General features: G+C 38.5%; 4 protein-coding genes across 10 annotated transcripts; 3 read left to right on the top strand and 1 right to left on the bottom strand.

Annotated features, from left to right (window-relative positions):
* Positions 1-156: 156 nt before the first annotated feature.
* On the top strand, positions 157-925 carry LOC116929385 (cytochrome b-c1 complex subunit 7). Its single transcript, XM_032936585.2, has 4 exons — positions 157-258; positions 354-413; positions 484-650; positions 760-925. The coding sequence occupies exons 1-4, from the start codon at positions 228-230 to the stop codon at positions 838-840; spliced, it is 339 nt and encodes a 112-aa protein (XP_032792476.1). The 5' UTR covers positions 157-227; the 3' UTR covers positions 841-925.
* Positions 926-2,097: 1,172 nt separating this feature from the next.
* Positions 2,098-4,994, top strand: LOC116929372 (selenocysteine insertion sequence-binding protein 2). Its single transcript, XM_032936561.2, has 3 exons — positions 2,098-2,313; positions 2,388-4,359; positions 4,417-4,994. The coding sequence occupies exons 1-3, from the start codon at positions 2,269-2,271 to the stop codon at positions 4,899-4,901; spliced, it is 2,502 nt and encodes an 833-aa protein (XP_032792452.2). The 5' UTR covers positions 2,098-2,268; the 3' UTR covers positions 4,902-4,994.
* On the bottom strand, positions 4,971-7,517 carry LOC116929376 (thiamin pyrophosphokinase 1). 3 transcript variants are annotated; one of them, XM_045178494.1, is made up of 7 exons: positions 7,356-7,517; positions 6,371-6,512; positions 6,200-6,290; positions 5,901-6,119; positions 5,584-5,837; positions 5,257-5,515; positions 4,971-5,187 (listed from the first exon to the last, which is right to left on the bottom strand). In XM_045178494.1, the coding sequence occupies exons 2-7, from the start codon at positions 6,485-6,487 to the stop codon at positions 5,063-5,065; spliced, it is 1,065 nt and encodes a 354-aa protein (XP_045034429.1). In that variant the 5' UTR covers positions 6,488-6,512; positions 7,356-7,517; the 3' UTR covers positions 4,971-5,062. The 3 variants fall into 3 exon arrangements, with proteins under 3 accessions (XP_045034429.1, XP_032792460.2, XP_032792462.1); XM_032936569.2 differs by lacking the exon at positions 7,356-7,517 and having other exon boundaries at positions 5,901-6,116; positions 6,371-6,561; XM_032936571.2 differs by lacking the exon at positions 7,356-7,517 and having other exon boundaries at positions 6,200-6,437.
* A 51-nt stretch (positions 7,518-7,568) lies between these two features.
* Positions 7,569-10,270, top strand: LOC116929373 (thiamine transporter 1). Of its 5 annotated transcripts, none has more exons than XM_032936563.2 (8): positions 7,569-7,708; positions 7,839-7,886; positions 7,944-8,078; positions 8,161-8,331; positions 8,406-9,075; positions 9,140-9,332; positions 9,400-9,541; positions 9,602-10,270. In XM_032936563.2, the coding sequence occupies exons 3-8, from the start codon at positions 7,953-7,955 to the stop codon at positions 9,776-9,778; spliced, it is 1,479 nt and encodes a 492-aa protein (XP_032792454.2). In that variant the 5' UTR covers positions 7,569-7,708; positions 7,839-7,886; positions 7,944-7,952; the 3' UTR covers positions 9,779-10,270. The 5 variants fall into 5 exon arrangements, with proteins under 5 accessions (XP_032792454.2, XP_032792457.2, XP_032792456.2 ...); XM_032936564.2 differs by having other exon boundaries at positions 7,591-7,734; XM_032936566.2 differs by having other exon boundaries at positions 7,839-8,078; positions 8,406-9,051.
* The last annotated feature ends 193 nt before the right edge of the window (positions 10,271-10,463 follow it).

The following is a 10,463-nucleotide window of genomic DNA, read 5'->3' as shown; positions in this document are numbered from 1 at the left end:
GTTGTTTTATTTCATCGTAGAAAATTGCCAAAGAATTTTTCAAATCTTTAACGTTATTTTACTCATTAGTTGCTGCTTGCTTTTTAAAAAATCGATTCTGGAGTATCTATCGTATCTTTTAGCACAATTATCAATTCAGGTTACGCAACCTTATTCGATGTTAAAGAAGCTGGTCACTAGATGCTGCCACTGTATTAGGTAAATCTTGTTCCTTTTCAGCGACAAACATGGCGGTCAGCAAGGCACCCGCTTTTCTCTGTAAGTAAATAAAGTATTTCAACGTTGGTTTAACATACGTTAGGGCTAGTCAAGGATTCATCAATTATATGTACATCTTGTATTTTTCTCAACAGCCCAACTCCGCTTGACTCTGGGCCGTATGGCGTACAATGCCTCTGGTTTCAATAAGTATGGTAGGTGGATATTCTAAAATTGTGACTACTGTTACTAAGCATATGAATGTTACATTGTTGTCTTCAAAAGGACTGATGCATGATGATGTGCTGTACGAAACTCCTGACGTTGAAGAAGCTATTCGACGCCTGCCAACTAAGCTAGTTGATGAGCGTAACTACAGAATTCTGAGAGCCCTTCAGTATTCTGGTCTGAAGAAATACTTGCCCAAGAATGAATGGACCAAGTACGAAGAGGTAAATGAAATAAATAATATGTATATATGTATATGTATATTTTTTAAGTTAACTTACAAATATAAATTAAACTTATTTAATTATTAAATGTGTTCTTTACTTGGTATAGGATGTTCGTTACCTCCAACCCTACCTTGAAGAGGTTATTCGTGAAAGAAAAGAAAAAGAATCTTGGGAGAAGATGTTTTGATCCTGTTCTATTATCAAAACAATGAAGTGTCTAGTATTGTAAAAATATGCTGAATTTGTTGGGAAATACAAATATTAGGTCAATAGTTCAGCAATCAAATGTCCCTCTAATTTTTTTCTACTGAATTTACAAATAGTTTATATTAAATATAACAAAGTCTTCTTTCTAATAAATATCATTCAGTTCAGTATAGGACGCCATTTGACCCACTTTTTTTACTGACAAACCTTGTTCTTTAATTAACCATTTATTTCGGTAATTTTATTGAGACCCTGCATAACCATCTGGTGACAATCCAGAATCCACCTTCCAGTTATGGAAGTACCACTCGCTTATAAACCGAATTTGAAACCCCTTTCCTTTTTTTATTTTTTGTATAAAAAGTCAGACTATGAGACTAAAATTTTGATTTCGAATTCCATAAAACAACCCAGCTATATCCAAAACTGAACACTGATTCTGAATCAAATATTAGTTTTCCTGCCAATCAAGCACTTTATGAATAAAACGAAATCAAAATGGTTTTATCGCAACCCCTTAGAATTTGGCTAGCCTAACATAAACTTGCCGTGGCCGGCTCTTGGAATTTTTTTTTTCCCGGTGATGGGATGAGGGACAAAGAATAACGTAAACCATTTAGATTTCAGCGAAAACAGCGCCACCTACGTGTATTCATTTGGGAAAGGTCCACTTGTAACAAGAAGGCAATAAGGATTTTTAAATACTAAACACTGGTGGCACCGTCTCTCCAATAACAATCGGGAGATACACAGAGGAAATGCGGTGGTCTGTGAAATCTAGAGTGTGTAGCTCCGCCCTTTTTACCAGAAAACACGAAATGGCACGTTGTTCCCGCAAATAATAAATTAAAATTTTCATCTCGTAATTAGTAGTGCCACGAGACGCTAATTATTAGATATCCAGCATCAAGATCTATAATGCCGTTTAGAAGATATTAGAAAAAAATTATATCAACTCAAAAAAAGGGAGTGGAATAAAGGTCCTGTAGAGTGTAGACCCCCTTGGTAAACCAAGAGGGAATAAATTATAAATCCCAAGTCAAAACAAACTTTATTTTTGAGATCCTCAGTTAGATCTGAATCTAAATCGCGTATGTATAGCAATATGTAATTTTTTTAAACGATAATTGGGTAGAAAAGTAGGATTTATTCTTGTCGGTCTTATTTTTTAAGCCTCTTATAAGTCACACCGGTGCATACTACTTGTTACTTCAACGACAGATGGCAGTTGTGTGGTTCGTTAGTGTAAACAATTGTGCAAGACAGTGAAGTGTCTTGAGAACAACACAAAAATTGCCTTACATTAGTTAGAAGTAGACGTTCATACGTTCATGTGCTTTCATTATCTTTTGCATAATCCTTTTTTATTAAAAAAAAAATTATTCCTAACTGTGAAATAGCAACTATTATGTCTCAACAGAATCATAGAAGACAATACTTGAATCATCCACAGGTATGTTTGAATCAACCATTTAATTTGCATGATTCCATAAAACTTTGGAAATAAATGATTTAAAATTGTTGTAGGAAGCTTTTTCTAGAGGAGGCTCAGCAGAAGCAGCATTTACTGGATTTTCGCAGCAATATGTGTATCCAGATCAAGGTTATGAATATTATGGTGTTCCATATGTTCCCAACATTCAAACGTCAGAACCATATTGGTATAATGGTGGGCTAGGTTACAATTACAGCAATATGGCTGCCATACCATCAATAATGGTGCAACCATTTCTTGCTACCCAAAGTATTTTTTCAGCCGATGCACCAGAGTTTGTCTCAAAACATTCTGCTCTAACTACAAATGACAATGGGATGAATACCACAGTGCAACATCCTTCCATAAAAAAAAAGAAAAAGAAAAAGAAAAAAATGACAAGTACTTCATTGGCATCTTCAGATTTTCCATGTGATGACAGTGAGGAGAAAACAAAAATCATGCAAAGGTCACCAGTTGAAAAACAAGCATGTAATTCAGTAAAACCAAGTCATCCTACAAAAATTGGATTGCCTAAATCAATGATAGAAGATCGAAGTCAACTGCCTGGGGATCATTCACAGATGCTACAAAAAAATCAGCCAATAAAAGAAACCAAATCAGTTCGATTTCAAGAGACTTCAAAAGAAGTAGAAAAGGACATGAAAGGAAAAAATCCAGAGATACTAACTAAAAATAAATCGGTTAAAGAAACCAAATCAGCTCGATTTCAAGAGATTTTGGGACAAGACAAAAAAGATTTGAAAGTAAAAAAACCAGAGATATTAAAAAAAAATGAATCTGTCAAAGAAGCCAAATCAGTTCGATTTCAGAAACCTTCAGGAGAAGAACAAAAGCGCCTAGCAATAAGTAGTTTGAAGATGTCTAATGAATCATCAGAAGAAGCCTGTTCTGGCACATGGTCCAAACCGCCATCAAATGCTAGCATATCACAGGAATGCAATAAACGGCCACTGAAGATGAGCTTCGCCGATAAGTTAAAATCTACCATACCAATGAAAAGCCCATATCTGGATTGGAGAGACCAAAGAACTAATACCGCCAACGCGCCTATCAAACCCAATCCCAATATCAATGTTTGTAGGGATGAAAATGCATATATTCAACAAGTAACCGTTACGTCAACCGATGAAGCTTTTGATAATAGTGGCTTTAAAACTGTATCGAGAAAGAAGTCAAAAGCCAAGAAACCTGAAATAATACCAGAAGAGGTGATAAAGTCTTCACCGGATAGCAAAATTGCCGTATCAGCAGAAGCCGATGCCAAAAATAAATTAGAAAAAGAACGGAAAAAATTGCGTGAAAAACAAAAGAAGAAACAAGCTAGAGAAGAGAAGTTGTTAGCTGAAAAACTTGCTCCAAAAGGTCAAAAGGTTACTATAATTACGCCTAAACTTATGGAACAGTTTTTGCAGTCTGGCCGAAGAACAGTTGGACCTAGTAAACCTGTTATGAAGCTGAATGAAGATATGTTCCCAGCTCTCGGAAAACGTGGTGTAACAGGCAATGTCTCAGAATCGGAGTCTGAATGGGAAACCACTGAAATTGAAGTAATTCAAAAAGAACCAGTCGTAACCCAACGAAATGTCAAACGTTCCGACCCCATTGAATTTGACTTGATGGCCTTAATAACAAAAAAGAACACGAAAAAGAAAGCGACATCCGACAATTCAAAAAAGATTAAAAGTCGGCCAGGAATAGTTGCAAACGTACTTGACCGAAGTGCACCTACGTTAAGCAGAGGCAAAATCCGAAATAAGAAGCGAAAATTGAGCGAGATTCGTAAAGCGTTGCTTGTAGCGAAGGCTAAGAAGAAAATAGCCCATGAGCTAGAAGTACCTGCCGTTCAACCGAATGGAGTCCGGCCACATATCTTACACTCAAAAAAATTTCGAGAGTATTGCGATCAGATGTTGACAGATCAAATCGATCTTCTGGCAAGAGATATGTTGTACCATTTGCGAATGTTTCAAGATCGAGTGTACAAAAAAGATCCCATTAAAGGTACATACAGTCAGATTTCTTCAATCCAATTTATTTACGCCATTTTAATTCCTACAGCTCGGATGAAGAAACGGTTGGTGGCAGGTCTGCGGGAAGTGACCAAGCAAGTTGAAAGAAATCGTGTGAAAATCATCTTCCTTGCTCCAGACATTCAACGTTGTCCAGAGACGGGGGGCCTAGATGAGGCTGTGAAGCGACTGCTCGATTCGGCACGCAGACTGGATTTACCGATCGTGTATGCCTTGTCACGTCGCAAACTAGGCCGCGTCCTTTTCAAGAAGGTACCAGTGTCCTGTTGTGGGATTCTAAACTACCAAGCTACGGAGGAGACCTGGAAGCAGCTTACCGAGGCTGTGACAGTTGCAAGAGAAAATTACCAACAGAAGCTTCAGGCGTTGGGTCTCGTAGTCGACGTAACAGAAAAGGACACGAAAGTAGAAGATCCTTACCTTAATACAGCAGCTGCGGGCGTCGAAAAGAAACCGGACCAAACAGATACTCTTCTAGAGTTAATGAAATTGAGTCTGAAGAACTCATGTTAACTGTCGTAACTTAGGCCTTTTCCCACTTTTCTTCCCATCCCGCCATTTGATGAAGACGAAGAAATGATGTAATTATACTATATTAGCTGTTTATTTGTTGGTCAAATGATAGTCTTTGTCATAGTAATGTATGCACCAATGAAGCGAATGACTAGCACACGTTATTTCCATGGCGGTAACGTCATGGTAAAGAGAATCGGACGATCTGTCTCCAAAGTTACAGTTGCCTGATCCGTGAACTTGTTTGACGTTGAAATGAGGCCGCCAAACTCTAACTTCAGGCAATCTAGCAAACAATAGCATTGTAGAGTACACTAATATTAGCAATGTTACTTCCAAGCAAAACCAGTAATACCCATATCCCATTTCAACCCTGACGATGTGACATAGGCAGGCTGCCCTAATGGGATCAAACCACAATGCTGGTCGATTACACGGTCATCAACATGTATTCTGTGTCGACCAGTGTGCAGAACCCAACTAATCGAACTGTGCGTAAGCAGGTAAAGCGGTACACTTCCTAGTATATCACGGGCTTTTTGCAGTGTATTGAGATTCGAAAGTATATGGTCCAATCGGCCAGTATTTTCACAAACCGCGATGACGGCATTCACCTGTTAATAACAATATAGGTTTAGTTATGAAGCCCTATGAGGCCAAAAAAATGCACAGGTAGCCATACTTTCAGTTCACGGGCAACAAGCTCTGTGCTAAGTTCACGAATACATTTGTTAAAGTCTGTTTCATCTTGATCAGGTGTGTGTATTACTTTAGCGCCATGTTCTTGGTAATATTTTAAGCACCGTGTTTCTGCTGAATCAAAGTCTCCAGTCACAAGGTCAGGAATAGGATTACTGAGGCCAATTTCATTTTCTATTCCTTCAGAAAATTTGAACCATATGTTGGTGCCACCGTCCACAGTTGCTCGAATAGATGCTGATGCAGTGATAAGAAAAGGTGTTAGTCAAGAGTCCTTTTAGGTAATTCATTTCAAAATACCTCTATTCCATATCATTACAGCAGTGCTCTTGGTGAATTCAATGGGTTGGTTAAGAATCAAAAGAGCATATTTGCTTCCCTTAGCTAGCAACTCCAAGGGATGCCAATCAATAACATCACTAGCAACCTTAAAGGAAGCCCAATGAACTGCTTTAAATGGGGCAGAGAGAAGGAAACAGCCAAGCCTCAAGGCATCACTGACCAATTTCATTCTACCTACTGGAAAAAAACGAATACTTGTGTAGCTCTTGGAAATTCAAACGTTCCCGGTATCAAATTTCACTGTTACGCTGCGCTACCTCGTGAATTGTAATGCATGCGGAATACTGTGATTTGAACGGATAAGCTTAAAAGGCTCAGAATAGTGTAGACGCATCCACTTAAAGAAACCTAACGACAAAAGTTTCTTATTTCTTTCACGTCTTTAACGGGTTGCTATTCATTATAAATCAAATCATAAATACACAGACCGCAGCCTCTTCACTCGTTATTTTTGCAGCATGCTTGTATTGTTGTTGTTGACTAATTGTTGTTATTTGACTAATATACAATCTAACTGTTGTTGTCCTACATTGGGAATTCCTCATAGAAGAGATTTGGCTTGGATGCGGTTAGGGCTCGGCCCCGATCATTTTCGATCGGGGCGAACCGCGGTTTGCCGGCCAAAAATCACAAAACCGTCGGTTCGGTTTAGCCGTTTTTGACTTCGGTGCGGTTCTCGGTTTGGAATTCGGTCAAACCGGTGCGAACCGCCGCCATTTTGAAAATTTTTTGAAAATTTGGCGGAAATTTCAAATCAACCAATCAAATCGCGTTGAGCGTAAAGTGGCGCCAATGGTTGCCAGGTGGGACCTGAGTTGAACTTCGAACTTTGACTAATTGACTTAATTGAGTCAGGTCAGGCTGTCAGGCATTGCTGTAATGGCCTAAGTTATCAAACATGGCTAGAGATATGTTAAGTATTCCAGCCACTAGTGTAGGCAGTGAGAGGACGTTCAGCACTGGAAAAGATTGTTTTGGAATTGCTAGGATGAGCCTTAATCCCGAGACTGTTGAAGCCCTCATCTGCTTGCGCTCATGGTTTAAAGCCGGTTTGATCAACGAAATTGATTCACGTTCCCACAATCTGACTGAATTCGATATTGAAACATTGACGAATGATGATTCAGAAAATTGTTGTAATGATGTAGGCAAAAATACAACTGGTTTTTCACATAATTTACGACTTATACTGTTGTGTAAACTGTGTAAAACTTGTTGTGTAAACTTGTGTAAACTGTCTAAAACCGTGGTGTGACCCGTAAAAACCGCGGTGTGACCAAACAAACCGCGGTGAGATCGGTTCCCAAAAACTGATAAACCGAACCGCACTGGTTTGGCCTTTTTTTAAAAAGGAACCGCGCGGTTCGGCCAAAATCGTACCCGATCGTCGCGGGGCCGAGCCCTAGATGCGGTCCCAAATTGTACCGTCATTTTGATTTTAGTCCCAAAAAATCGGGAAAGAAAAGGAGCCCTAGTGGATTTACTTTTCTAGCACACGAACTGATAATAAAAAATTCTAAAAATAAAAAAAGGTGTTTTCCCCTATCACCCCTGTAGACGACCGGCCTGCTAGACTAGCGACCTAGCGGGGAGTCCTGGAACCACTTGGTAAACACCCGCCGTTTTCCCCTACAGAGAGTGATACGGCGAACGTGTACTTGTATGGTGGTGTAAAAATAAAAAATTCTCCCGCCAAATCTTGGTTTACTAAAAAGAAACTAAGAAAAACATGGTTACGCATCCATGTAAAGTTAACTATTACATCGGTATGTCTTCACACCATTTCGAAGCTGTAAATCCTTTGCCTTATCTATTACCAAACACACTTTGGACTTGAGTCGCAAATAAAGTTTATACATTAAGGAAGTTTTTCCTCTTGTTATTTGTAATCTGTAGAACCTCCCAAACAATAGGGTCGCTTACATACACCGCGATATGATCTTGGTAACATGGATCCAAACAAATAGAGCTATGAGAGCATTGCATTTTATACTTTTCCAGTGAAACAAAATGGAAAAATGGCTGGGTCCTTGTTTGTTGCTGAGTGCTTTTGGGTTTCTGAAAGAGTTCCGGCCTTCAGAACCATTTGTTACAGAGTTTTTAGTTGGAACTTGGAAAAATTTTACAGTGCAGCAGGTATTAAAGCATTACGTGTTAGACTTTTTGATTGTTTTAATATTCAATGCCATTTTTATGTACATTTCATTCATTATTGTAGGTTATGCAGGACATTTACCCTGTCTGGACTTATTCTTATTTGGTTCTTCTGTTCATTGTCTTCATTGTAACCGATCTTTTACTCTACAAGCCAGTTGTGGTGTTTGAAGGAATCTCATTAGTCATAACATGGTGTTTACTCATATGGGGACAAGGCATTGCTGCTATGCAAGTATAGAAAAAACCATAAAAAAAATTTAAACAACATGTTAGCAATTTTTTTGTTTTTTCTATACAAACATTTAGGCAGTAGAATTTGTGTATGCTGCTTCAACAGCTAGCAAAGTAGCATATAGTACTTATATCTACACTCAGGTGCCTGTGGCTAAATTTCAAATAGTGACTGCATATACAAAAGCTGCTTTGCTTACGGGACGTTGCTTTGCTGGGATACTAGGCCAAATTCTTGTTGCCACTGGCACTTGTGACTACCTTGCATTGAACTACATCTCCCTAGGTTTCGTGTCGTGTTCGACAGTGATTGCTTTTTTTCTTCCAAGTGTGTCACGTTCTATTTACTTCCACCGTAGAAAACCACGAGAACGCAGTCTAAATGATCAGTTAGCTCAGTTAGAGACATCTAATGAACTGCACACCTGTCAGGACCGAGAAGAAATTCCAAGCTTAGGGAAATTAATTCAGTCCTTAACCCCTGTGGAACATACGAACCAAAACAACAAATGTACAGAAAATTCTGTGTGTCTCCTATTTTGGGAAGATTTTACTGCGGCTTTTTCTGATAACTACACCCTAAAGTGGTCTTTGTGGTGGGCTTTTGCAACTTGCGGGTTTTTTCAGGTTGTTAATTACATCCAGCCACTCTGGGAAGCTTTGGATTCTGAATCGGAGAACGTGTACAATGGTGGGGTTGAGGCTTTACACGCATTCCTAGGTACTGAGCGCACAGCCTACCATAGTAATGTTCATTATTGTAGTTGATTTTCCATTACCCCACTTTTTTTTTTCTTTTTTTTTTCAAGGCGCCCTGACTACTTTGGCCGTTGGACATCTTTCTATTGACTGGTCTGTATATGGCGAACCAGTAATTGCCGTAATTTCTCTCTTCGAAGGAGTGATGCTGTTTGTGGCCGGCAATACGGATATACTTTGGATAACTTATGCCACATATATTGCATTCTGCTTATCTTATAGAATTCTCATTACCATCGCAAGGTTATTTTCTGATAATCTAATTTCTTGGCAACGTAAAAATCAGAGTTTTATATTTCATAATTCACAGTTCGGAAGTGGCCAAAGGACTGAAGCGCGAAAGTTACGGATTCATCTTTGGATTTAACACTTTTTTGGCCTTACTTTTCCAAGCAATTCTCACTCTCTGTGTTACAGATGGTGTTGGTTTAGCACTCGATCCCCAATCACAGGTATACATGAAACTAAAAATTATTATGCCCGTCGTATAATTAACATAAGCGTTATGATAGTTCAAGATATATGGTGGCTATTTTGGTGTGCTGGGAACGATTTTTTCGGCTATGGCAGCGTACAATATCTTTCGAAACCGATCTAGAGTGTACGCTTCAAAAAAGATTTGCGCTCAACATGTTCCATTTGGTCACCCGTTGATTGATATTCCTGCCAAAAACCGCGTTTTAAACTAAAAATATTTAAATCCCAAGATGTCCTCTGAAACCCCAAAGTTCGCACTTATTCACTGACAAGCTTATTGGCAAATTCAATGGTTCTTTGGGAAAACCAGAAGTATTTAGTTAGAAGAAACCAAGGGAAATTTCTGTTGTGACTCACCAAAAAGTACTTGTCCCTTGTCGATTGAATAACACTTTAGAAATAACTCTCTTCAAAACAAATGTCTCAGTCTAATGGTTGACTGTGTAAACACTAGCTGATGAAAATCTCAAGGTCAAAATCCAACAGTTACCCAATTTTTAGGGTCTTAGTGAACTTTGTAGCCAATGATAGGTTTGATAAGCAAGTCTAGTCGTTCAACGATGAACAACTAATCAGCTTCAGGAGAGGAAAGCTAAACACATGTTTTGCAGACTAGGCAAACAGGTTATTCGATTTAAGGCTTAAACTAGCTTGAACACTTGTTTGTGTAATTTACGTGTTGTCATAAACATGAAAACACATTACCAGTTGCGTATTATTTTCACAGTTCAACTCCTTGTGATGGTTATTTTAGGTGACCCGTGATCACTGTAAAAGAAAAAGAAAAAAAAATATTTTGTGTGTTTGACCTTGTCATATGTTATCTTTCTGTGGGGTTTCTTTTTGATCTTCTAATTGGCTTAGTTGAAAAATGCAAAAACAGTGAAAGTGTGATTT

The sequence above is a fragment of the Daphnia magna genome, linkage group LG8 (genome assembly GCF_020631705.1).
Source record: "Daphnia magna isolate NIES linkage group LG8, ASM2063170v1.1, whole genome shotgun sequence".
Classification (NCBI taxonomy): Eukaryota; Metazoa; Arthropoda; class Branchiopoda; order Diplostraca; family Daphniidae; genus Daphnia; species Daphnia magna.
This window is presented reverse-complemented; position numbering and strand designations above follow the sequence as displayed.

Bases quoted from the DNA above. Each gene is read 5' to 3' on its own strand.
- LOC116929385 (XM_032936585.2), top strand. From the start codon at position 228: ATGGCGGTCAGCAAGGCACCCGCTTTTCTCT. The intron at 414-483 runs GTAGGTGGATAT...TGTCTTCAAAAG, and splicing joins CTCTGGTTTCAATAAGTATG to GACTGATGCATGATGATGTG. The intron at 651-759 runs GTAAATGAAATA...TACTTGGTATAG, and splicing joins AATGGACCAAGTACGAAGAG to GATGTTCGTTACCTCCAACC.
- LOC116929372 (XM_032936561.2), top strand. From the start codon at position 2,269: ATGTCTCAACAGAATCATAGAAGACAATACTTGAATCATCCACAG. The intron at 2,314-2,387 runs GTATGTTTGAAT...AAATTGTTGTAG, and splicing joins AATACTTGAATCATCCACAG to GAAGCTTTTTCTAGAGGAGG. The intron at 4,360-4,416 runs GTACATACAGTC...TAATTCCTACAG, and splicing joins CAAAAAAGATCCCATTAAAG to CTCGGATGAAGAAACGGTTG.
- LOC116929376 (XM_045178494.1), bottom strand. From the start codon at position 6,487: ATGAGGAATTCCCAATGTAGGACAACAACAGTTAGATTGTATATTAGT. The intron at 6,120-6,199 runs GTAGCGCAGCGT...GTTTTTTTCCAG, and splicing joins CATGCATTACAATTCACGAG to TAGGTAGAATGAAATTGGTC. The intron at 5,516-5,583 runs GTATGGCTACCT...TGTTATTAACAG, and splicing joins TTGTTGCCCGTGAACTGAAA to GTGAATGCCGTCATCGCGGT.
- LOC116929373 (XM_032936563.2), top strand. From the start codon at position 7,953: ATGGAAAAATGGCTGGGTCCTTGTTTGTTGCTGAGTGCTTTTGGGTTT. The intron at 8,079-8,160 runs GTATTAAAGCAT...TCATTATTGTAG, and splicing joins AAAATTTTACAGTGCAGCAG to GTTATGCAGGACATTTACCC. The intron at 9,076-9,139 runs GTAATGTTCATT...TTTTTTTTCAAG, and splicing joins TGAGCGCACAGCCTACCATA to GCGCCCTGACTACTTTGGCC.